Here is a 24,971-nt window from a genome sequence, read left to right as displayed (position 1 = left end):
ACAGGGGCAGGGCCTTGGGGGAAGAGGCAGAAAAGGGGACAGGACCTTTGGGGAAGAGGTGGGGCAGGGGTGGGGCCTCTGGGTCGTTACCAGCAATTAGAAAGGAGACCATTCCACATACTGATCTCATTTTTAGTAAATTATGCGTGAAAACGTACCCATTTCTCTTTCCCCTTGTATCTAATTATGTTCCACAAGACCATCCTATATGATTCCTTTCCTTCCTTGATGCTTCTGCCCTTCAAATATGTCAAGGGTTCTCAAACTATTGTCTGAAAAGCCCATCTCTGTTGTCATCAGAATTCAACACTTTGAAAAACAACCAATAGGGAATGATTGTTAGTGGCTCTCCAACTTTTTCCATTCTCTCACTTACAAAGGTGCCTGCAGAATGAAAACATTGGAGAGCCTGTAACTTACCATATTTCTACACACTGTGTATGTCTACGCTATGAGCTAGAGGTGTGATTTCCAGCTAGTGTACACATCTTTTCACACTGTAATCATAGTATAGTCAGGCAGAGGCACAGACTAGCTGCTCCAAACACAGATCTGCCGGGACCCTATGGGTACAGTACTTAGGGCAGCGAGCCCATGTTGCCATTGCACGTGCTACTGTGGCTACATTACTATTTCTAGTGTGCTTGCTTGATGAGAGCTAGTGCAAGTATGTATACATGAGCTGGGAATCACACACCTTGCTCGCAATGTAGACATAACTTTAGTAACTGGTTAGCTGAGCTATGCTTATGTCATTCTTTTAATCTTCTCACAAATTAGTGTCTCCAGCCCCTACATTTTTGTTATTTTTTTCTCTGTATTCTTTTCAGATTGTTTAATCTTTCGAGCACTAAGGGTGATCAGAACTAAATGCAATATTTCAGAGCCTCTGGGAGCCAAGGTAGTCTCCTCTCCCTCTTCCATGATGTAACTGTACATACAGACAAAAATCAACATTTTTGCTACAACAGCCCATTGCAAGTTCATATTTAATCTGCTATCCACTGTCACCATTGGGTCTGGTCTCCTCTTACTGCTTCTGAAACATCTCCTTCCCTGTTGGATTTGTGTTTTGTATTATTTCTCTCTGACGGTATTAGGCTCTATTTTTGTAGACTGAATCCCAGCACTATTTCTTGCCCATTTTCTAATCTTTCTAGGTCCCTTGATATTACTTCTTCATTGTTGTTTGCAGCTATTTCCAATTGACTATTATTTATTAGCCCTTCAAGTTCATTAATCCGTCAAAGAAAGTTAAAGGCAACCAGGTCTTAAAGATACTTTGAAGCACCTCTCTGGACACTTCCCCCAGTGCGATACGTTGCCATTGATTGTTATTTGATTATGGACTATTTTCAGATGTATTTCCGTTTGTAGGATGGTACTTATACCCAAGACATGTTGAATTAAATTTTCAAATACAATTTTGAGAGGTACTCTGTTAAATTCTTTTCTAAAATCTAGATAGAAGAAATAGTCTATGTTCTCTATGTCCATTAATTTTGTTAATTTGATTACAGAAAGCAACCAGGTTTGTTTTGCCTGGTTTTGATTGTATATTTGTCCTGATTTCTGTGTCACCAAGCTGTTTACAGATTATTACGTGCATTTCTAAGGTGCCTAACACTATAATATTAGTTTGGCAGATTTTTATTTTTGTTCTGTTTTGTTTCCCCTGAGTCCTAGAAATCAGCTTTAATGGATTATAAGTATAAGGACTGCTGCTATATTGCCCTCTTTAAGATTGTTACTGCATTTGTCTATTTTCTTCCTCCTCCAAGATTTGATAAAAATAATTGCCACTGGCTCAATAAATTCATTAGTGCATCTTCTTAGATCCCTGAGATTCATATTATCTGGGTCTGTTTATTTGTACAGTACTATGTATAGTCAGTTTCCCCACATCTTTCCTTACATGCTTTTACTGATAGCTACCCTTTACTATACAGGCCTCTGAACTTAATTGGGAGTGTTCAGTTGGGAAGATCCTGCGTGTTGCAATCCAACCTTTGAGACTACAAATCCCATGATGCCTTCAGGGAGAGAGAGAAACTAACTTCCTCCTATACTCTAGCCAGGTAGAGCATGCAGTGGGCTCCATTTGGGGAGAGGAGCTGAGATTGCTTGATGGAGGTTTGTCCAAACCAGGATCTTCTGATAGGAAGCCAGAAGCTACCGCTGAGAGCCTGCTTGGGAGCCAGGGCAGAGACTGTTGCTGTGCCCAAAACTGATTGAGGAGGGCCTCCAGTGAAGGCAATGTGAGTACCCAACACCTTTGTTTGGGAAAATACTTGCAAGGGAAGGGGGACAGTGAAGAGACTGTAAGGTGCTGTCTGGGTCTGAGAAGAGGTGGGGAATGGACTTATGTAACCAGACCCAGGGTTGCTGACATCTGGTTAAAACAATTCCCATCTTCAGAGGGGTTATGCAGTTTGGAATGATTCCAAATTAGAATTGCTCTACCTCGTTGCCTTGCCTGGACTGATTCACTGGACCAACAGAATGCTGTCCCCAGCTTCAAGATCCTCAAGCGCACCCACGCAAGCGGTTAGACCTCTGAAACCCAGAGGAGAATTCACTCAGAGGTAGGGTAAATGGTGGCAGTGTAAATGCAAGTTAGATAAATTTCATTTACTACTGTAAACTGTATTTAATTGATTTATTGAACTGCCCCTACTGATTTAAATTAGTGGTGACATTTAATTTCAGTCTGTTTTGTTTTCTTAAACTGTTAAGTAAAGATGTGTTAACTCCAATCTAAGGGTACATCTACACTACAGGGGGGAGTCGATTTAAGATACGCAAATTCAGCTACGTGAATAGTGTAGCTGAATTCGACGTATCGCAGCCGACTTACCCCGTTGTGAGGACGGCGGCAAAATCGACTTCTGCGGCTTTCTGTCGGCGGCGCTTACTACCACCTCCGCTGGTGGAGTAAGAGCGCCGATTCGGGGATCGATTGTCGCGTCCCGATGGGACGCGATAAATCGATCCCCGAGAGGTCGATTTCTACCCGCCGATTCAGGCGGGTAGTATAGACCTAGCCTAAGTGTATATTGTTTAGAATTGGTATTTTTGAGTTAGACCCATTGCACGGATTAGTTTAGATTTATTCCAGGAGGCTCCCAAGGCAAACCATTGAGTATGTACAGGGCCCAGGCAGGCAGAGGCACCGCCAATTTTCATTTCCTTTACAAGTGAAAGGACTGCAGCAGAGGGGTGGATAGAGGATTCCCACCTATCCAATATCAGCACTGGGATACTCAGGATCTCCTTTACTGTCAACAGCATCAGGCACCCAGGTGAGTGTTGCCTGTTCCCAAGTAACACAGGGAGGAAAGGGGGGGCTACACTATAGTCATAAAGTCTTTATTTTTCTATACTAGTCATTTGTTTAAAGATAGAATTTTGAGTAGTAGTTCAGTAGCTCAGCCATTTTAGGCGTGCTCATTAAAATGCCTTTTTAAATATTTGTATTTTTAATTTATTCTCTTCAGCCTTGTTCACACTTACAGCGGTGTACAGGGTAGATGTAGTTACAGGCAGCAGTGAAAGGCAGTCTGTGTCCACATGGTGGTGTGTGGCTACACATGGCAGTGAAAGGCTCTGGCAGCAGGGAAGGCTCCAGGAACTCCCACTGCTCTCCCCCACCCTGAGCCTTTCACTATGGCAGGAAAAGGCTCCGGCAGCTGGGAAGCAGCAGACCACTACATTGCTAAAAAAAGGCAGCATAGAAATGGGAGGCACTGCTTTGGCACGTGGCAAGCCGTGTAGGGTATCCATCCTAGAGTTCTGACATTTCTAGACTCGACTCACCTAAGCAAGGCCTCACTGTCTTCACTGCTCTTGATACCTGTGCTAGCTGGGCAGGCAGTGTCTGTATTCAATATGTTGCCCTTAGTGTAGACTTATCTTCTTAATATGAAGAAGTTCCATGGTCTTTTTGTTTTGCTGTCCTCAGCTTTCTTCTTTTACCTTAAAATTTTGTATGGTAGTCTTCTTTTGTTCCCTTTTCCATTTCCAGTGCAGGTTCTCATCATTTTGGACCGCTGTTTTGTGCATCCATACTCATTGCTTCTTTTTTTCCCATATTTCTTCTTCATCAGAGGAATCGTAATCTCAATTAAGAAGTCTTGAGATTCCTCAGCCTTCTTTCACATTGGTGAATTTTAATACTTTACATCACCTATTATTCACTAAGTTTCTTAATTCCCCAATATTTGCTTTCTTGAAATCCATACCTTCTGTGAACACAGTCTTTCTTCAGTGTGTTTATTTCAAGTATACTTTGGTCACTAGTTTCAACACTTCCCTGTTATTTACTTTCTCAATAGTTTTTCTCCCTCTTAGTAGAAAATTTCCCAGGAGGAGATTGCATCTCTGCCTGGATACCATGCTCTTGGCAAAATGAAGTTTTTCACTAGAGAATACTTGGGAATCTTAGTTTTAATTATACTTGTCATTCCAGACTTCTGGGTAGTTGATTATGCTATCCTGTGGTCTCTCCTGCACCTTGATGATCCAAGAATTTTTCACTCACTCTGCTCATTTTAGTGCTCTTCCACAGATTTTGTATGATACAGTCTTCCTGGTACAGCCAATTGCAGTGTCGTTCCCCCTCCCCAATTCTCGTATCTTTTCTAAAAGTATTTATGCTCTTAGCTGCTTGTTAAGATCAAATTTGCAAAACCCCAGGCAAATCATTTAAACTCTGTGCTGAAATTTCCCTATTTTGATATTATTTAGAGAATAAATTTGTCTTTGTAAAGCCCTTTGAAATCCTCAAACATGAAGTATGGTTTTCTTTGCCAAGGATGAAGTACACTTCTTTTTTCACTCTTCTCTTTTTCCCTTTCCTGAATTGATTGATAGCTATAATATCAACATTATGGTTGTGAGAAACATCCCATCAGCTTTGTGATGCCATCTAGGTTATGTCCTCTGTGAAGGAGTTGAATACTCTGGCTCCCCTTTATACATCATGCAGACAAGCCTCAGAAAACACTTATTTTAGAAAAGGCTCAATAGCATGAACAAGCTACTGTGTGCCCCCCTCCTTTCCCCCGCCCTCCAGTGTTTCTTTTTCTTTGATAGGTCACCCATTCTCTTGCATTTTTTCACCTTTCAAGGAAAGGGCTCTCTTACCCACACCTGTACTAGTACGTATGTACATATAATTGATTTGGGATATAAGATACCAAGTAGTTGCATGGAGAAGGATCAAGCAGGATATCCTTGTAGAGAATGAAAGCTCAAAGTTGTTAGTTTTAAAAACAAAAATAGTATTTTTGGGGCCTTTGTAGCATCTACCCTCACAGAGCAGCTGTTTAGTCGGAGTCCTGAGGCTGATTGTCATTAGGACCAGATTCAGCAGTTCAAGAGATGGAGGCCTGTAACATCCTGTTTAATTAAAGAAAAAAAAACCTAGCAGCACCTGGGCTGACATACAATGCTATGGTAGATTGTGGTACAAGAGCACTGACACACAAAAAGATTAAGTTTAATATTAGTAACTTCCTCATTCTAACCTAAACCTCATCAACCCTTCCCAATTTCATGGGGAAACCAATCCATGACAAGTTCTAACATATCACAGGAAATCAGGTTTGAAATATTTCAGGTTTCAGAGTAGCAGCCGTGTTAGTCTGTATCCGCAAAAAGAAGAACAGGAGTACTTGTGGCACCTTAGAGACTAACAAATTTATTAGAGCATAAGCTTCCGTGGACTACTGCCCACTTCTTATATGCATCCGAAGAAGTGGGCTGTAGTCCACGAAAGCTTATGCTGTTCTTCTTTTTTTAGGTTTGAAATAGAGTCATAAACTTCAAACTCCAGCAAATGTGGCATTTTTCTACAGCTCTGGAATGGTTTTCCTCCAACTTCTTTGCAGCTTTGACTGATTTCCTTCAAACTCTTGCTGGGGGGAGAAAATTTAGCTCTTATGGTCTGTACCTGAGGGTGAAAAGCTACAGCATAAGAAGAGGAACAAAGATCCCCACAGCCTTACCTATGTGGGTCCTCTAGCTCTCTCTCACCTTTGCCTGGTGGCAGCTAGCATTCCCACCTTGTTCTGCTTTTACCTCTTTCATTCCTCCATCAGGAATGATTTAGTCAGTGTGGCCAAATGTGCAGCAGAAAGGGGCCTTACTTCACCAGAGATCATCTGACTAGCATTCAGTACACCTGCCCCAGAGCTGCGCAGGGTCAGAGAGGAACTGCTTCATGCTTGTCAGGCTACATGACAACATAAAGCGCCAGGGGATTCACCTAGTCCTAGGGTGATGAGGTGTTCTGGTGTTTTTCGACCAGAACAACCAGTGGAAAAGGGACTTTGGCAGCTCCGGTCAGTGGTGCTGCCCAGCTAAGGCAGGCTAGTCTCTACCTGTTCTGACACTGTGCTGCGCCCCGGAAGCAGCCAGCAGACCTGGCTCCTAGACAGGGGGAGAGGGTGCCATGGGGCTCCGTGTGCTGCCCCTGCCCTGAGCACTGGCTCTGCACTCCGGCCAATGGGAGCTGGGGGGGCAGCGTCTGTGGGCAAGAGCAGTGCGCAGAGCCGTTTGCGTGCCTCCGCCCAGGAGCCAGACCTGCTGCTGGCCGCTTCCAGGGTGCAGTGCAGTCCACGATGCCAGGCCAGGCAGGAAGCCTGCCTTAGCACTCCTGCTCTGCCACTGACCGGGAGCTGCCAAAGGTAAGCCTGTGCCCCAATCTCCTGCCCCAGCCCAGAGCCCCCTTCCACACCCTGAACTCCTCATTCCCAGCCCCACCTCAGAGCCCTTACGCTCTCCCACACCCCAACCTCCAGCACTCTCCCACACTCTAAATCCCTTGACCCCACCCCCAGCCTGGAGCCCCCTCCCACACCCTGAACCCCTCATTTCTGGCCCCAGCCCAGAGTCCTCACCCCCTCCCACACCCAGTGAAAGAGCGAGTCACTGGGGGGGTGTAGTGAGCAGAGGGGCCATGACTAGGCTGTCTGGTTTTGTGCAATTAGGAAGTTGGCAGCCCTAGCGTCACCCCATCCCCCCTTCACCCCATGGCTGCTTGAGGCACAACAGAAGACCCCCCCCCCATGGTTTAACTGGCAGCCTCCAGCTGTCCCCACTGACACTGGCCGGCCCAGCCCCCTGCGCACTCAGGATCCCCTGGGCCGGGCCTGGCCTGGCTGCTGCCCCCCCAGCAGGCCCTGCGGCTGTTCTCGACGCTTCGCCCTCTCCCGGCCCAGGCCCAGCTAAGGCTCTTCTCGCCTCCTCCCTCCGTTCAGTCACACGGACCCGGCTACTCGCTCGCGGGTAGTACATCTCCCCCAGCGTCCAGAAACGGCGCATGCGTGGAACCTCACTCGCGGGCCGCCCACTAGTTGAGCACGAGACCCTCTCGCCACTGGGCCCGTGGGTGGGCAGGCACATGCGCAGAATGACACAACTAGCGAGTGAAAATGGGCAGCCTGACTGGGTCAGTCTACGCATGTGCAAAATAGCTGACCTGCGGCTCTTCCCGTTCTTATTCTCCCCCTCCCTCGTCTCCTCTCGGGAGCGCATGCGCAAGTCGCCCGAGCAGTAGTTCTCGATGTGCGCCACCCCTCCGGAGCCCTTTCGGTTGACGCATGCGCAGAGCAGTAACGGAGGGGGCGGTTTGGACCGTTCCGTTGGCAGCCGCCGGATTCCTGTCAGCGGCGGCCGAGCCCGAGGCTGACAGCGCGCGAAGCCCCTGGCCTAGCCCGGGCCGCAGTGAGCGCGGCGCGCCCTCTCGGCTCCCGGTGTCTCCCCTCCCCGCGCCGGGGCGGCGGAGGCAGCAGCGCCCCTCCTCCCGGCGGCCCCCCAGCCCCTGCCGGGCCGCGAAGCTGCGATGCCCTCGGACTTCATCTCTCTGCTCAGCGCCGACCTCGACCTCGAGTCCCCCAAGTCTCTCTACTCCAAGGGTGAGTGCGGGGGGGGGCGGGGCGGGGCTGGGCCGCGACCGGCCCCCACCCCCGGCGGGCCGCAGCTCCCCTCCTCCCCCCCCGGAGCAGCCGCGAGGCTGCCGAGCCCTGGCTCCCGCCCTCGCCCCGCGGGGCCCTCGCCCGGCGGCCGGGCCAGGTGTGGAGCGGTGGCCTCGCAGGGATGCTGCCCGCCGCGGGGAGGAGGCGCTGGGGTCCCGGGAAGCCCCAGCCCGGCGCTGAGATGGCAGCGGGGCCGCTCGGGCTGCATTCCTGGCCCGGACACCGTATCCTCAAGAATGTGTCCCGACGGGTTTGGGCGCCAGGGACGCAGCAGGCGGCCCGCCGCGACATCCGCTATGTGATCGGACCCGTGGGCTGAGTCTAAAGCGTCTCCCGCTCGGCCGGGGCACAGCTGGGCTGTTACCTCTGACTTCCCACTGCCATTTGGGAGTGTGTCAGGCGGGCACGCAGACTGTGTGTGTCAACAGCACCGAAGCTGACATGTTGGCTACATGCTGGCCTGGGTAGAGTGTCCACAAAAACAGGGGCTAAAGGGGGAATGGAAACACAGTTGAGTTGGATTTTCATAAAGCTGCCGACTAAATCAACGATACAAACGTTCTGAAATAAACTGCTCGTTTCAGGGAAAGAGGCGGAATTCTGGCCTGAAGCAGAAACTGGCTCAGAGTCAAAAAACAAAAAGTTGAAATTCGTGGTTAATTTTCAACATGGCAAGAGAGTTTATGGTGCCCAGCTTTGAGCTAGGACTAGTATTTACTCTGTTAACTGGGGATTTGGAAAAGGGAGTGAACAGGGAGGTGGCAGAGTTTTCAGATGATACAGTCTGTTAGGATAGTCAAGATGATAAAAGAATGTATGGAACGTCAGCGCTGTGCTAGGTGAATGAGCAGCCTGATGTCACGTGAAAGTCCATGTTGGCAAACATATGGTAATAAGGAAATGTACAGTGGAAGGAATAACTTGAGCTACATGTACACATAATTGATTGCTAAACTCACTTTAAAGATGTGGGTGTTACTGTGGGCAGCTTAATAAAATATCTGATCATTGTGCAGCAGAGACACGCAAAATACAACTTTTGTATGTATAATAAAAGGATAGAAAATACTGAGCATATTTTGCTGCTATATAGTATGTCCAAGTAAAAAAATCTATTAAACTGGAATTAAGGTACCTTAACCAATACACAGTTTTTTAAAGGCAAAAACATCACAGTGATGTTGTTATCCCCAAAACAAATGTAATAAACCCAGGAAATTCTGGCCTAAGACCAAACTTAAAAGAAATCCAAACTTGTTAAGTTAAGGTATGGAAATACACAGTTAAGGCACTCAAACAGCTTTAACTCATAGTGGTGCCATGCAGTAACCGTAGAATTGTGACTAGTACGTAATAGTGTTTGTAGTACCAGATTAGATTAAAATGATTTTTAGACATTGAATTTTAATTTTTTCCCCTTATGTCACTACGGGGTGGCGTTCAGGTTGTTTGGATGCCTTAACTGTGTATTCCAGTTTGCTTCAGTCCTAGTGAGAACAATAGCAGGTGGCAGGAATTTTGAAAGAGGGCAACATAGCCTGTGAACTATCAGGGGTTCTCAACCTTTCTCTCTCTGAGGCCCCCCTCAACATGCTATAAAAACTCCAGGGCCCGGTGCGGGATGGTGCTCAGGGCAGGGGCCTTGGGCTTATGTGTAGTTTGACTTCTATTGGGGGTAAGGGGCCAGCGGGGCTCGAGCCACCTCCGCATGGTGGGGTCCAGGGAGGGAGTGCCATCTCCACCCCTTGACTCGCCTCAGCAGGGCACGAAGCCTGTCTGGGTTGGAGGGGTGGGGGCACAACCAAAAATTATAACTCAAAGGTAGGGGGCTTAGCTCAAAAAGTTTAAAAACAGTTTAGGGTGCAGGGAGGGGGTAGCTAGGGGCTGTGTGCACATGGGGTGGTTATAGGTGTGTGGGGGTTAGGGGCTCTGTGCAGGCAGGGAGGTAGCCAGGGGCTCTGTGCAGGCAGGGAGTAGTTCAGGGTGCAGGGAGGGTGTAGCCTCTGGGTGTAGGGAGAGGGGTATTAGGGGCTGTGTGCCGGGAGGACTCCCCTGCAGTCCCTGTTCTTGGAGGGGGAGCTGGGTGTCCCCACCTGGAGGGATAGATAAATCTCTGATAATTTTCATATGACTTTACATTGTGCCTCTTCATATATTTTCTGTATATCAAAGCCTCCTGTAGAAACTTTGTGTTAAGCCTTGGTATAATGTTATAGCCTCTAAGGATAGTTAAAGTAGAAGAAAAATGTCTTTTTGCTAGGAGTAGAATAAGATCCCCCCCCCCCCCAACTCCCTTAATCAATTGCCCTGTTGAATGAATGAGGTGTGAGTGAGCAAGGCCTGGAAGGCAAGCACCTCCAGACAGCTGCAGCAGTTGGAGAGGGGCTGGGAGCCAGATCCAAGGACAATAAAACTTGTCAGGTGGGCTCACTAAAGAAAAGCAGACATATTGACAGCCTAGGGGGTTAGAAGCAAGCACCTTCTTTTGAAAACACCCTCATTGAACAGCATTGGGACAACACACACAGGAAGCAGCACCCAACGGACACAGACACAGATTTTGAATCTGGTACAGATTTGCGTGAGAGGGAAGCTGCTATAAATGTGAGGTGTCTTGCAGAGGACCCCGGGTCTCATCTTGTCAACATGGGAGCATTGATCCGGATCGACAGAAACCCGGCTCCATCCCTCCCATCTAACTCACCTGGCCAGTGCAGTTAAGGGGGGCAACTAATTGGTAACAACAGCAAGACAGAGTATGTTTGTGTGTGTGTGTATGTGGGTGCCTGAGTGTAATATAGATCATATGCATATGATACAGTGTTAAGTAATACATGTATTACTAATAAATGTGGCTTTTTGCCTTATACCCTCTGAAAAAATCCTGTGCGGTACTTTAAGTACAACACTCTTACCGGCTGCCTCTGGGGGAACAAAGGAGGCTGGGAGCTGAGGAGCAGCTTCAACCTGGGGCATCAGCAGGAGAGGAGGGAACGCTGCCGCTGCCTATTCTATGGCACCAGCGAGAGCAGCAGCTGCCCCTCACTTCCACCTCTGACCTGGCTAGAGGGCGGGAGAAGAGATGGGGGAGGTGGAGGTGTGGAGCTGCCCCCAGTGCCTTTTAACTTCAGCCCCACGTGGAGGCACCAGGGATCGGGGCTTCAGCCCTACGCCTTCCGGCTTCAACCCTGCAGGGAGTGCTGCGGCCCCCTTGAAAGGGCACGCAGACCCCCAGGGTGCCACAGACCCCAGATTGAGAATTAAACTAGGGCGTTGGCTACACTCGGGACTTCACAGCTCTGTATGTTCAGCGCTGTGAGAGAGCTCTCGCAGCGCTGTATGTACTCCACCTCTCTGAGGGGAATAGCTTGCAGTGCTGCAGGCTCTGATTACACTGGCGCTTTACAGCGCTGTACTCGCTGCGCTTGGGGTGTGTTTTTTCACACCCCTGAGTGCAGCAAGTTGCAGCGCTGTACACCGCCAGTGTAGCCAAGACCTGAATCTCAGTGGGTTTTAACTACAGTAGGACCTCAGAGTTACAAACACCAGAGTTATGAACTAACCGGTCAATCACACACCTCATTTGGAACTGGAAGTACGCAATGGGGCAGCAGAGACCTCCCCCCCCCCCCCCAAAAAAAAAGCAAATACTGTACAGAGCAATACTGTGTTAAATATAAGCTACTAAAAAAAAAAGGGGGGGGGGAGTTTAAAAAAGATTTGATAGGGTAAGGAAACTCTTTCTGTGCTTGTTTCATTTAAAAGCAGCATTTTTCTTATGCATAGTAAAGTTTCAAAGCTGTATTAAGTCAGTGTTCAATTGTAAATTTTGAAAGAACAACCATAATGTTTTGTTCAGAATTACAAACAACTTCAGGAACGGAGGTTGTTTGTACCTCTGAGGTTCTACTACATACTTAAAGTTTGAAGAATATAGTGAGATGAAGACTTTATAGAACCAGGAGTGAGGGAAAAGAGAGCTGATTGTCTAGTCAAACTGTCAGTCACCCAGAGAGGGACTTTTCTCTATCCAGAACCCTTTGCACAGCAGAAGAGGCCTTCTATAAAACTCCTAGGTCCAAAGGCAGAATAAGTTGCAGGGCAGGTGAGGAAGGGTCACATGGAGGAAACTGGGCCAGTTACAAGATGTATAGAGTACTTTGAATGAGTAAATGGACTGATGTTATGGAAAAGTATCCGTTGTCATTGTTGTTCTTTAGCTTGTTTTTTTTTTCTTTTATGTAGAATAAATTATTAGCACTCGTTTTGCTAAACTCCTCTGAACTGTGTCCTGCTGATTTGTTTGGGGAACCTTGCTGCTATGCTCGCCACAAAGTTTCTGTTACTTCATTAAGATAATTTAGGACAAAATGGTCTGATACAGGCTGCTAAATTTCTTAGTCACTTAAATTTAACTTTAACCTATAAATTCTCAGAATATTTGTTTTATTCTTCATGTGCCATAATTTCCAAATGGATATATTGTATTTTTTATATGTAACAAAGTGGTTGAATCTGCTTGAAGTGCAAAACTGTTCTCAACTGCAATACAATATATAGACTGGTGCTTCCATAATGTAATTGATATGCCTTCACCTTTAGTTCTGGTCGTCATCATTTCTGAAAAAGAGAGTAGAACTTGAAAGGGTCTTCTTGAGATGGATGAAATGATGACTAGAAGTATGAATAAACGTTAGAAAGAGTGGGACTGTTTGTTGTAGAAGAGATGAATAAGATTAGGTGTGATATAGGTTTATAAAAGAGTAGATGGAAAAATTGATTTAAATACAAATCAAACTTTACATTAAATACAGGTTTATTTAAAAAAAATTAAAATTGACAACCTATGTTAACGCCTACATTTACTATAATCTATTTTTTTTGTATTTGATTTAAAGCAGTACATGTTTGCTGCAAAGTTTTAAAGAAAGTCAGACCCCACTGAAGTGATGGAAATCACTAAGTACCTTGAACACAGATGCAGAGAATATTTTCTTAATTTCAGTTTATTCAACTTGTTCAGTCAATACTAGTTAATTCAAAGTTAAAGTAATTGCCAGTTGAAATATTAGGAAAGCTCCTTCCTCTTACAATCGCTGAATAAAAGCTTTGTATGGGAGGATGAGATTCACTATGTCTCAAGTCTTGAAGGCCACGGTGACCAGAAACAATCAGTCCAATTTGCTAACTACAAATAATATCTTCTTTTGTTTAATAAATCAATTGTTTTGTATTTAAAAATATGTTTTGACAAACTTTTTTCTTATGGATCTAGCACACTTAAGGTAGTTTTTAATTGAATTTGGATTTCTGTCCAAATCCAACTCGACAAAAATCTCAAATAAAATATGAATCGTTTAGTAAAAAGTTAACCTATATTGCTTAAATATGTATAGCTATTGTGTATCCTCCTTGTTAGCAAAAAGAAGCATTAAATTTAGTGTAAAGACTGTATTTAATTGCAAATCAGCATGTTTTTAATGGTTACCATCCAATGAGAATTAACCTGTCTTTAGAAAAATAACTGAAGTGCAAATGCAAAATGTGATTAAAATCGATTATTTAAATATAGATTTTCTGCTTCCTGATTTAAATCATGATTAAAATTGGTGATTTAAATCACTTTGATCTAAATCAATCAACCCTGTTATAGAACAATAATATAAAGAAGATATCAGGGTTTCATTTTTATGCTTTATCATACTATAAGAACAAAGGGACATTCAGTTAAATTGAAAGGTAACACATTTAAAGCTAATAAAAGAAAATACTTCTACACAGTGAATAATTAATTTGAGGATGTAATTGGCCCAATTACAGAAAAGTACTAATGTTTATGTGAATAATCAGAACAGCCACCATTATATTATATTCCTTGTATTTTTCTTCTATCTAACCTCTTGTGATTCAGTGCATAAACTAAAAACCGAGAGAGTTGGGGGAAAAACTCTGGACACAGTGGGAATGGTCAGAAGTTGAGGCATCTATATTTGTGGGTATAGGCTAGGGAGTATTGAAAGGATGGGATTTTATATGATTGCTGTATTGTTATTGAGAAGTGTAGTCATCCTACAGATCAGAACCCCTCTACCAATTGGATTGTATAATTTGTGTTCATTGATGAGTCTGTTTTAAAACTATACAATATCCCTGCACTCTGACTGAGACAATTACAATGTAGTATAATACCCATTTCATAGAATATTGACTATTAATATTTGTACAGTATTTTGAAGTAAAAGGACCATACAGATCACAAATATTGGTTTCCATATAACTAAGTTCACTTCTAAACCATAGGAAAAATCATCAGAGTTCTAGCAGGAGGATATAAGTACACTTGTTTAAACATTCAGAATGGGCAACAATATAGAAATATTTATATGGTATTATTGCTGTTGGAACAATGAGTTTTGTCTGCCTGAGTTACATTTTACATGACTTTATCAAACAAAGTCAAATGGTTGGTTTGACACTCTTGATCTAAAAGCACGAAGTGCATAATTTTGAAATGATGGAGAAAATAATTGTCTTAATAATTTCAAAAGCTTGATATGGATCATTGGAAGCCCAGAATGAACAGCGAAAATGACTTCTGTTTGTTCAAGATGCTGTAACACATGTCAATCTTTGTAGTGATTAATAGTTGCCTACTATATCTGTCTCAGTTTGAGTTATCTCGTTTACATACATTTTTATAAATTGATTTTATTCAGCTTTTGGAAGAAAATATCTTTTCTGCAAAGATAGTATCATCAGTGAATTCTTAGGTTTCAAGCTTCCAGTGCATGTCTGGAACTCCCAAAGATAAGAGAAACAAATGCCAGAGGTGTTTTTAAAAGCATGTCTATGGTGCCCATTCCCATATTATCTTGAGAATGTGGTTGTTAGAACCAAGCAAAAAACCTTCAAGGTCTAATGTCCGGAAATCATTGTGAAAAATGATGCCAGATGGCCTCAAAAACAAACAAAAAAACCCCAAAACAAAAAAACGCAAACCACAATCCATGGCAAAAGAAACAAAAACATGTATGTTATTTGCATATAGCTCATTAAAACCGTGCACTGATAATATATCTAAAGAAAATAATAATGTGTCCAACTCCAGACATTGCAGAACACCATCCTCAAGTTAAAACAAGAATTTTGTCATACAAAGGTAAATTAGCAATCTAAGAGACAATGGCGCACGTACTCTGAAAACCTAGAGGTTAGTTGTCCTGTGGTTGGTAGATTTAAGTGCTGTTTTCAATACTATTACTTAATTAATTTTGTTAAACTATTCATTTTAGACACATGAAAGGCCAGTAAGTACCATGAGTGAAACAGTTTGTCGAATGATAGGCCCTAAATCCAGACTCATTAGTATCCACTAATTTAGTTAATCCTTTCATTTCAACAATTTGCAGAAATATTAAACCACTTAACAAAATTATGTGCCATATTCTGCTTACCTATGTTTGTACAATGCCAATTACTGGTAAGTCAGATTTTCCACTGGTGCAAGCAACAGTAGGACTTTGTATTTTGTCTTTCTCTTTTATTAAATTTCCTTATGTAGTTGAGTTGTTCTAAAAGTTACAAACCCAGTCTAACTGTAAAAATACATTTTGTAGGATGTATTTGTGCTGCCTTTAAGAAGTAATGTATTAATATACTAAATAGCTCTTTTGTACTGGGAGTATTGTATAGGTGGACATGAAAGATGTTTTCTCTCCCTATTTAAAGCTGTGGTGACTTTATAATCATTTTGATGTTTGTTAGAGAATTGTCAGTACAGGAAGATCTATCTATCTATCTATCTATCTATCTATCTATCTAATAAACACTTTAGCACTTTACGTAGAGCCTTTTCATACTCCAGGTATTTCAGTGATTTAACTTCTTAGCGTATGCACAATGTGCCTCAGGTGCACATGACCAAGATTCATTACCAAATTTGGTCCGCTGGTTGAATCATTCGCTTCCCTGGCCCGGGCTGGGTACTGATGGAGAGCATGACATGAATGCTGATCCATGTTAAAATGAGTTAAATCCCAGTAATACAGTGACTATGTAGTCAAGGAGAAATAGAGCGGCCGTTTTATGTTTACTTACAGCTTTGGATATTAAAATTTGAGGATATTGCAATTATCAATTTGTTTGATCCTCATCACATAGTATCTGAGCATCCCCTAGTTATTTAGAAATAGATATAATAAAAATAATACTCTAATTTATATTTTTAGTTTTTCTTAGGCCAGGTCTACACTACCCCCCTAATTCGAACTAAGGTACGCAACTTCAGCTACGTGAATAACGTAGCTGAAGTTCGAAGTACCTTAGTTCGAATTAGTTCGAACTTACCTTGGTCCACACGCGGCAGGCAGGCTCCCCCGTCGACTCCGCGGTACTCCTCTCGGCGAGCTGGAGTACCGCAGTCGACGGCGAGCACTTCCGGGTTCGACTTATCGCGTCCAGACTAGACGCGATAAGTCGAACCCAGAAGTTCGATTTCCAGCTGTCGAACTAGCGGGTAAGTGTAGCCAAGGCCTTAGGTACTTAGAAGAAAGGAATTGTCATACTATATCAGACACATGGTCCATTTAGTTCAGTATCCTGTTTCTAACAGTAGTGCTTCTGATGAATGTGCAAGAAAACCTGCAGTAGGCAGAGGTTAGGCAATCTGGCCTTTATGAAGGTCTCATTCTAACTGATAATAGTTAGACATTGTCTTAATGCCTGAAATATTCCTTTCAAAATTTGTTGGCACTATAACACTTTGAATCTTGCTAGGTTCTTTGTCTCAGTGACATTCTGTAAGAAGGAGTTCCACAATCTAATCACACAGTGTGTAAAAGGTATTTCTTTTAATTAGTTTTGAATTTGCCACCTCACAATTTCTTATCGACTGTTTCTGTGCTCTTTTGTTGAGACAGAGAACAGAAGCTCCAGATCTTCCTTCTTTATACATTTATTATTTTGTGTACTTCATGTCACCTCTTATTTATCTCCTTTTCTAATTTCGTCTTTTGTTTGCTTTCTAGTTTGTATGTCTCAATGTGAAGAAACTCAGAGAAAGCTAAGTTGAATAAATGAGTTTTGTATTTCGTTCTGAACGTTGTTAGTTCCATAGTCATTCCTGTCTTTTGCTGGGTTGAATTCTGTGGTCCAGGTCAAGTTCCTGGGAAATATGTCTCCTCCCCTCATGAACCTCCTCATATTGATCAATAGTTCTGTTTTTCAAAGGAAGTATAGCTGTTGTGGGAGGTCATAGTCACAGAGAGAAATGTGATCTTCCAGGTAGCAAGGACCAATCCCATGAAGGGATTTGAATATCGGAACAGAAACCTTGTATAATTACAGCTAAACTCTATTTAGGTTGACTCTGTTCAAGGAAAGCCAGCACAAAGAACAGCACACCAGAGTGATATGTTCACAACAACCTGTCTTGCTACAGTGCTTTGTGGCAGTTGAACCTTTTCCAGGGTGTGTAGCTTGACTCGTGGATATGAGCAGCAATAAATAATCAAGCCTGGAGTCATGAGTGTGTGATGCCAGGTGTATGTTTGATAGGTTGGGGTTCAATTTTCTGCTCAGTTGCCATGGTGGCACTTACTTCCGTTTACTATTTGTGCTGTGCATCCAGTAGCACTGAGGAGTCCCAAAGGATCCAAAGGTTGCGGGTTGATTTATCAATCTGAGAGTAAATGCCCTCAATCGTTGTGGGTATTATAGAGGAGGGAGGTTCTCTGAAGTGCTTTCTTCTTTCTACCAGCTTCATCTCTCTATCTTGGGTTCATCTTTATCCTCTGCTCTTCACTCAGGTATTTGTTTTGGCCTTGTTTAGGATTGTGTTTGTTTGTTATGTAAAGAAAATGTAGAACAAGATAATGTCCGCATACTGCTGGCACTTCATCCTATATTGTCTCACCAGCTTTCCCAACAGCTTCATACAGATGTTGAATAACGTGGGGTAAAGAATTGACTCTTGTGGGACTCTGCAGTTGAGGGTTTCACAGATAGAGGAAAAGTTCCATAAAATGTTTGTCTATACTTAATCGGAGTGGAAGAATCCGAGTCATTTCAGATCCTTTCTGTTCAGTGCTACAACTCCTTGCAAGAAGGACAGGAATATTTGGTGATCAATAAAACTAAATGTAGCAGCAAAGTCCACTGGGGTATGTATGAATGTATTTTCCTTGCCTCTAGGCAGGAGGAGATAGTCCACCAGAATAATATGCTGTCTCAGTACCATTTCCTAATGTGAAACCTGAATGATAGAAATTCAGCATACTGGTAAATGACAGATGGGTCTGGTTACTGTCTTTTGCTAGTTTCTTGATTAACTTAGAAAATGAGAGGTTAGATTTTGGGCTGTAGTGATTGAAATGTCTAGTGCAATCCAGTTGGCGCAGGTCAGTCTTGTGTGGCGGCCCTGATTGCTGTCAATTCTTTCATGACTACTGCTTGGTCATAGGGCTAAATTTTTTAAAGGAAGGGTATTGTGTCTATGGTTGTGTCCTTGGCTTGGTTATGTTGGCCTCTGGTGTCATTCCAAAAGCAGGTGATTTATTGTATTTCACAGAGTAACTCCTCGCATCTGGAGATGCTATTTTCTCGGGTTGAGTAGAGGCAGTCAAGGATTTTAAAGTGACTTATGGTTTGGGAAGGTTCTCCAGGATATGATTTCCTGCCTTTGTGGCAAAGGCATAAAGATAGGCCCTACACCTCCCTTACTCTCAAAGAGTATCTTATGGTCTTTAACTTCATCTGGACCAGCAGCAGAAATCTTATGTTCTGTCTCACATGAATGATAGCATCTTCTTCCCATGATCATACTGCAGAATCAGTATTCTGTATGAATATAACAGCTGGTTTGAGACTTTAAAATAGATTCAGACCTAGAAGTGAAAATACTTCCAAGTAAGCGTGTCTGTAAGTGAAAAGCAGTATTTTCAAAATAACTTGGTTCTCTAAAGTTGGCATTACATATTCATCTTTTGTAAATATACAAACTTATTTCAGGTATTAATATACATGGTGGTTTAAGCTTTTACTTCATAGATATAAACAAAGTTTACACTTAATATTAGAAGAAGGATTGCGACTTGCTGATAATGTGGCAGTAAGCCAAGAACTGCAAAAACTGTTACTGGAGCGTGTCTATGTTGGCTGTAACTATAGAAACTCTAAACCTGATCGAGTTGCAGGTACTCTCTTTGGCTTTACATTTGTTCATTAGACTTTCTGATTAAATTAATGAGGACATAGTATTAGACGGCTATTGTCAATAGTAAATTCATTAGTTGGCCTCGAACAGGTGATGTATGTTGACCTACTAAATAAAAGTTTCAGCAGCTTTTTGGGCATCATCAAACAGTGACTATGGTTGAGCAAAAAGCCATAATAGCTTTTTTGTTTGTTTGTTTGTTTTAAATTACAGGGATGCTGCCAATTTAGTCAAGACTTGAAATCTAGATTTTAATTTAAGCAGAGAGGATTTACAAAACGGTAATGGAAATGGAACTTTAAAAAAAAATTAAAGTTTGAATGTGAATACTTTCCTGCAGTGTGGCTTAAAAGTGAAACTGACCAGTTGAGTTTCATTGTCCATTTTAAGCAAAAAGCAAACAGAATAATTGGGCATTTAAAAAAAAACCTCTAATTTAACTCTCCTGTAATAATATAGTAAAACACAACTAAGGTTACCTTTAACACAACTAAAGTTTATACAAAAAGTTCATTTGTATAAAAGTTCATGTGTATTCTTTTTCAGTAGGAAATATTCATAGCTAGATAACTAGGTTTGAATTAATAAGGTAGGAACGCTATATACAATTTTGGAATAAAACACACAGATAATTTAGACCAGGAGTGTATTTGAGCTCAAAAGCAGATGCTTGTAATCAAGGGATGTTTTAAACCAGAGTTCAAACTTTTGTAGAGAGGGCTGTGTTATATTTTTTAATTAGTCTGGGCAAGGGTAAAAATCTAGATGATGTACTCCCCCTCAACCACAGCAGAACTCCCACTAATAGTAACAGAAGGCTTTTCCAGAAATAAAGGAGAATTTGGCCTTTTTGTCAGGGTGGATTTGATTTAAATCACTAGTCAGAAAGACTCAATTGAATCTTGGATTTCTATATAAAAGTGGATTCTTATTGGTTGTTACAACCTTAATATGTATTCTTCACAACTCCGAGATAGATGTAGGTTTCATTTTTAGAAGGTACACACTATACATTTTTAAAGTGATTTATTTTGAAAACTTTTCAGATTAGTTTTACAGTTATATCAGAAAATGGATGATTGCTTGGTTATTTCCTTTACCAAAGGTAATTGAAGCAGATATTTATGAAGTCACTGGGTGGTGAACTATCTCCAATTCAACAGGTTAATCATTAATATTTGGAGGATTTTCTTGCTATGCTGTATTAAGAGGAGAACATCACCAGATAGACATTTAAATTGTTGTATTTAACTAAAACAATAACGTTATGTAGTCAGGATTTTTTTCTTAAACAGCAAAATATAATATTTTAACAAAACAAGCATATGAATTTTTGAATTTAAACATTCAAGTTTTTTAAAATCAGGTTTGTTTTTGTTTAAATTGTTTTTAACTAAAATAGTTAAATGAAATATTTAAAAAAAAAACAACAAAAATTAAATGGACTGTGTCAGCCAGGTAAACATGAGAAACTTAAAATATTGGCTTCTGCAGCTAACTCAGGCGTCTTCACTTTCATTTTCCTGTTTGTTCGTAATCTGGAAAAGAAAAACAAGCTTTCCTGCTTTTTCAGGTCCCAAACGATTTCTCAATTTGGAATGAATTAATCCAAAGGAAGAAAATATTCTTTCTACACCGGCAGAAGAAGCTACTGCTGTTAAAAGTGAGATTATCACTTCAACAGTCTCTGAATCCAAGTGCTTAAGTGACTTCCACCAGTTCATTGGTGTGACTTTCTTTAAAACATCATCATCAAACATATATTTCTTGAATGGTTCACCCTTAGCTTTGAAGTTTATTATAGTTGGCATTATGGAGGGATGATTGCTGGATGTCCATGTCACAGCCAACTCCTCTTCTTCAGCAGTTAAAGTTTGACCCTGGTACTGAGTATTGAGAATATTTGCAAGAAAATGACCTGGAGATAGTGCTTGTCCCATTAGTTTCTTTTAACGCTTGTAATTGAACTCTGTCATTGCATATTTGTCTTTTTAACATCTCACTCAGTTCCTTCCAAATTTCGAAAGTGTCAGCAATAAAACAGCTATTTCCCTGCATTTTGTTCAAGACCACAGAAATAGGCTTCAGAGTACACAGCGTGTGTTCAACATTTCTCTTAAGCCCAATGTTGAGAACTTTGGCTGTGACAGTGCCATCTATTTTTTCATGATTTTGTTCACAAACTGTCATCAGATTAGGCCAGTTCTTGATATAGTGCTCAAAACAGTCCACTACTGAGTTCCATCGCACATCTTGTGGGAGAGTTAGCTTGGTTTCTCCCACTTTTTTCACAGCAGCTGCTGCAAAGTAGTTGTTACGGAAGTATTTTGCAATTTCAACAACATTAGCCTTTATTTCTGGAACGCTGAAGTCTTTGGCTAGGAGGTGCATCGAATGAGCACTGCAGCCGAATGTTATTAGCTTGGGACTCTCTTCTAAATTTCTTCTCGTCTTGGATACATTTGCAGCATTGTCTGTGACCAAGCTGCATACGAGATATTTGAATTCCCCCCCCCCAGTTTGTTATAGCTTTTACTGCTACTTCTTGTAAGTATTCTGCTGTGTGTGCATTTCCTGATGTATCAATTGTTTCTGTAAGGAAGACAGTCCCTTCTTCTGTTGTCACGCAAGCACATACAATAGGATCATTGTGGACATTGCTCCACCTATCAAGACTCAGGTTAACAATTTTACCCTCTAGACCTCAGGGCCACCCAGAGGGGGGGCAAGTGGGGCAATTTGCCCTGGGGCCCCACAGGGGCCCCGCGAGCCCTGGCCGAGCGGCGGTCCGGGTCTTCGGCGGCATTTCGGCGGCAGGGGGCCCTTCAGTGCTGCCGAAGACACGGAGCGACTGAAGGGCCCCCCGCCGCCGAAAGAAATGCCGCCGAAGACCCAGACCACCGCTGGGTGAGTACAAGCGCTGCAGCTCCCCCGCTTTGCCCCAGACCCCCTGAACCCTCTGGGCGGCCTTGCTAGACCTTTTGCACACTGCTCAATTTCTCTTTTATACATTTTATCCAGCAATTTGCCTGCAACATCTGCTCTGTTGTTTGGACTGTATCCTGGTTTTAATGACTGAACCATGTTAATGAAGTGAGGGTTCTCAATCATACAGAAAGGAGAGTTTGGTGCATAAACAAACTAGGCAATTTTTTCAGCAATTACCTCCTTTTGTAATCTGCTGGTTCTTATCACAAACTTATCTATGGTTGTTTCTGAATGATGGACATTTTGTTTTTCTTTTTGCTATAGGTAATATACTGTGGCTATGTGACATACATGATGTGTCTGAAACACTGTCAATGGTAGATAACTCTGAAACTATAGAAAATGATGATGATCTTGAAGGTGGATATTCTTCAGAATTCTTATGTTGAGGATGGATTCTCCTAAACAAAATAAGTCAATGCAGATTTTTAATTTTCATTATCACACTGCTCATTTAGTATTACTCATTGCATTCACTGCCACTCAGTACTACTTTAAAGGTGAAAGTGTAAAAGGAAGATCTGCCTAGTTCAGCTATTTATTTTTTATCACAACTGCATCTAAAATGATAGTACCATAGAGTAACAATTATATTTTTTTGCTCAAACATGAGAATTCAAGAATAGTCCAGAAGGAAGATAGGCAGTCCTTAAGAAAGAAGTATGAAATAAAGAAGTTTACCAACCTAAAGACATGTTCCTTTCATCATCTTCAACACAGGTTCCTCCTGAGAAGGAACACTTCTCATGATGTTGTTTCATTCGGGCAACCGGGTCTTACATTTCTTTATTGCACTGTTTGCATTTTGGATGCATGCCTGTCTTACCCACAGGTAGAGGAACTTCATTAAAATATTCCCAAACTGGGTCTCTTTTACGGCCTTTATAGGTTACTGCATTGATAAGTTTTCCCTTCTAGTGAGAGAATGGTATGGTAGACCTCAAATCAATGAAGGCTACACTCAGAAACACCTCCAGACTTCTGGAATATGCTGCTCAAACAGTTTCACTTTTATTTCTACTGCCTGTCCCTCTCTTCTCACATTTATCTCCAGATGACTTCTCCTTGTCCAGATCTATTCCACCCCCAACAATCATTCATTGAACTTTTTGAAACTTTGCACTTTAGAGAGAGGTAAGGGATCGACTCTGTATACCCAAATTTGCAGAGGGACAATAGGGTTGAGGTCTGTTATTTCTCACCTCTATATATTATTTATTTAAAAACATTTTTGCTGTTAACAAGTATGTTATCTCTGGAGACACAAATCCACAGTTTGTGAACTGCAAAACTAAGCATCTCTAATGGTTTCTTCTAGACTGAGCACTGAGTCCCATTGGGTAGATAGAAAGATTAACCTAAATAATCTGTACAAAAGCCGTTGGAACCCCATAAGATTGGGTCCCTAATCCAAGAACTATTGGAACTAATTTACAAAACATTTCGTAAACATTACATGAATATATTGTTTTGTACTATGGAATTAGAATTTATAATCCCTATTCCATGATGAGATATCTTTGAGCTATAATGTATCTTAATTAAAACTATGTTTAGATAGGTTTTTTCCTTAAAAACCATTTTATCAAAAAAATCCGATTTAAATAAAAAAAATCATTGATTTTTATCCACCCTGCTTTTTGTATTAAATAAACTTTTTCATTACTGTATCCATGGCATACTACTATTTCTTCCCTTTGTTTCTCTCTTTCCCCCTCATTCTCTTTTTCTCTGCCTCTTCCCTGTCCTTAGAGAGACAATGTGTGTGAGGTAATATATTTTATTAGACCAGCTTCTGTTGGTGAGAGAGACAAGCTTTTGAGCTGTTCAGAGTTCTTCAGTCTGAGAAAGGTACTAGGAGTGTCACAGCTAAATACAACATTGAACAGCTAGTTTAGCATAAGCAGATAGCACATATTCTAAGGGACCATTCAAGCTTAAGTGGCCTATTAACACCCCTCTAGTCATATGACCAAAAAAGGGGGGTTAGTGTGTTACAGATTGTTGTAATAATTCATAAATTCAGTCTCACTATTGTGACCGTGATTTTTAGTTTCCAGCAAAGTTATGAATTTAAGCTCCCAGGCTCATCTTTGAAAATGTTTTGCAGGTTTCCTTTGAGGATGAGGACTAAAAGGTCAGATACAAAGTGATTGCTTTGTGAAAAGTATTCACCACAGGTGATAGGGTGTCTTTCTTTTTTATGACAGGTTTCAGAGTAGCAGCCGTGTTAGTCTGTATCCGCAAAAAGAAGAACAGGAGTACTTGTGGCACCTGAGAGACTAACAAATTTATTAGAGCATAAGCTTTCGTGGACTACAGCCCACTTCTTCGGATGCATATAGAATGGAACATATATTGAGGAGATATATATACACACATACAGAGAGCATAAACAGGTGGGAGTTGTCTTACCAACTCTGACAGTTTGTCTGTACTGGGCTATCTTGATTATCACTTCAAAAGTTTTTTTTCTCTTAATTAATTGGCCTCTCAGAGTGGGCTGTAGTCCACGAAAGCTTATGCTCTAATAAATTTGTTAGTCTCTAAGGTGCCACAAGTACTCCTGTTCTTCTTTCTTTTTTATAATTTTCCTGTGTGAGTTCATTCAAAAGTGTAATGACTGTCTGGTTTCACCCACATAGTTGTTGGGGCATTTTAGTGCACTGGATGAGGCAGAACACATGTTGTGATAGGTATGTGTAGGACCCATGGATCTTGAAAGATATGTTGTAGAGGGTGTTAAGCATTGTAGGAGAGAAGATGTCTTCAGGATTTGCATCTTGTTCTGG

The 24,971-nt window shown here is 42.0% G+C and overlaps 1 protein-coding gene across 2 annotated transcripts in view; it reads left to right on the top strand.

Moving 5' to 3' along the window:
* The first annotated feature begins 1,981 nt into the window (after positions 1 to 1,981).
* Positions 1,982 to 24,971, top strand: part of NFAT5 (nuclear factor of activated T cells 5) — a 138,180-nt gene continuing 115,190 nt past the window's right edge. Inside the window, exon 1 of one of the 2 annotated variants that reach the window (XM_034788543.1) lies at positions 1,982 to 2,258. Coding sequence is in view for 1 of the 2 variants with exons in the window: in XM_034788542.1 (XP_034644433.1) it covers positions 7,847 to 7,919 (73 nt within the window). In the remaining variant the exon portion in view is untranslated. Of the gene's footprint in view, positions 2,259 to 7,614; positions 7,920 to 24,971 lie in introns of those variants that run through there. The other variant, XM_034788542.1, reaches the window with a different exon arrangement.

The sequence above is a fragment of the Trachemys scripta genome, chromosome 13 (assembly GCF_013100865.1).
Source record: "Trachemys scripta elegans isolate TJP31775 chromosome 13, CAS_Tse_1.0, whole genome shotgun sequence".
NCBI classification, from domain to species: Eukaryota; Metazoa; Chordata; order Testudines; family Emydidae; genus Trachemys; species Trachemys scripta.
Note: the sequence above shows the minus strand (reverse complement) of the source record. Positions and strands in the feature narration are given on the sequence as shown.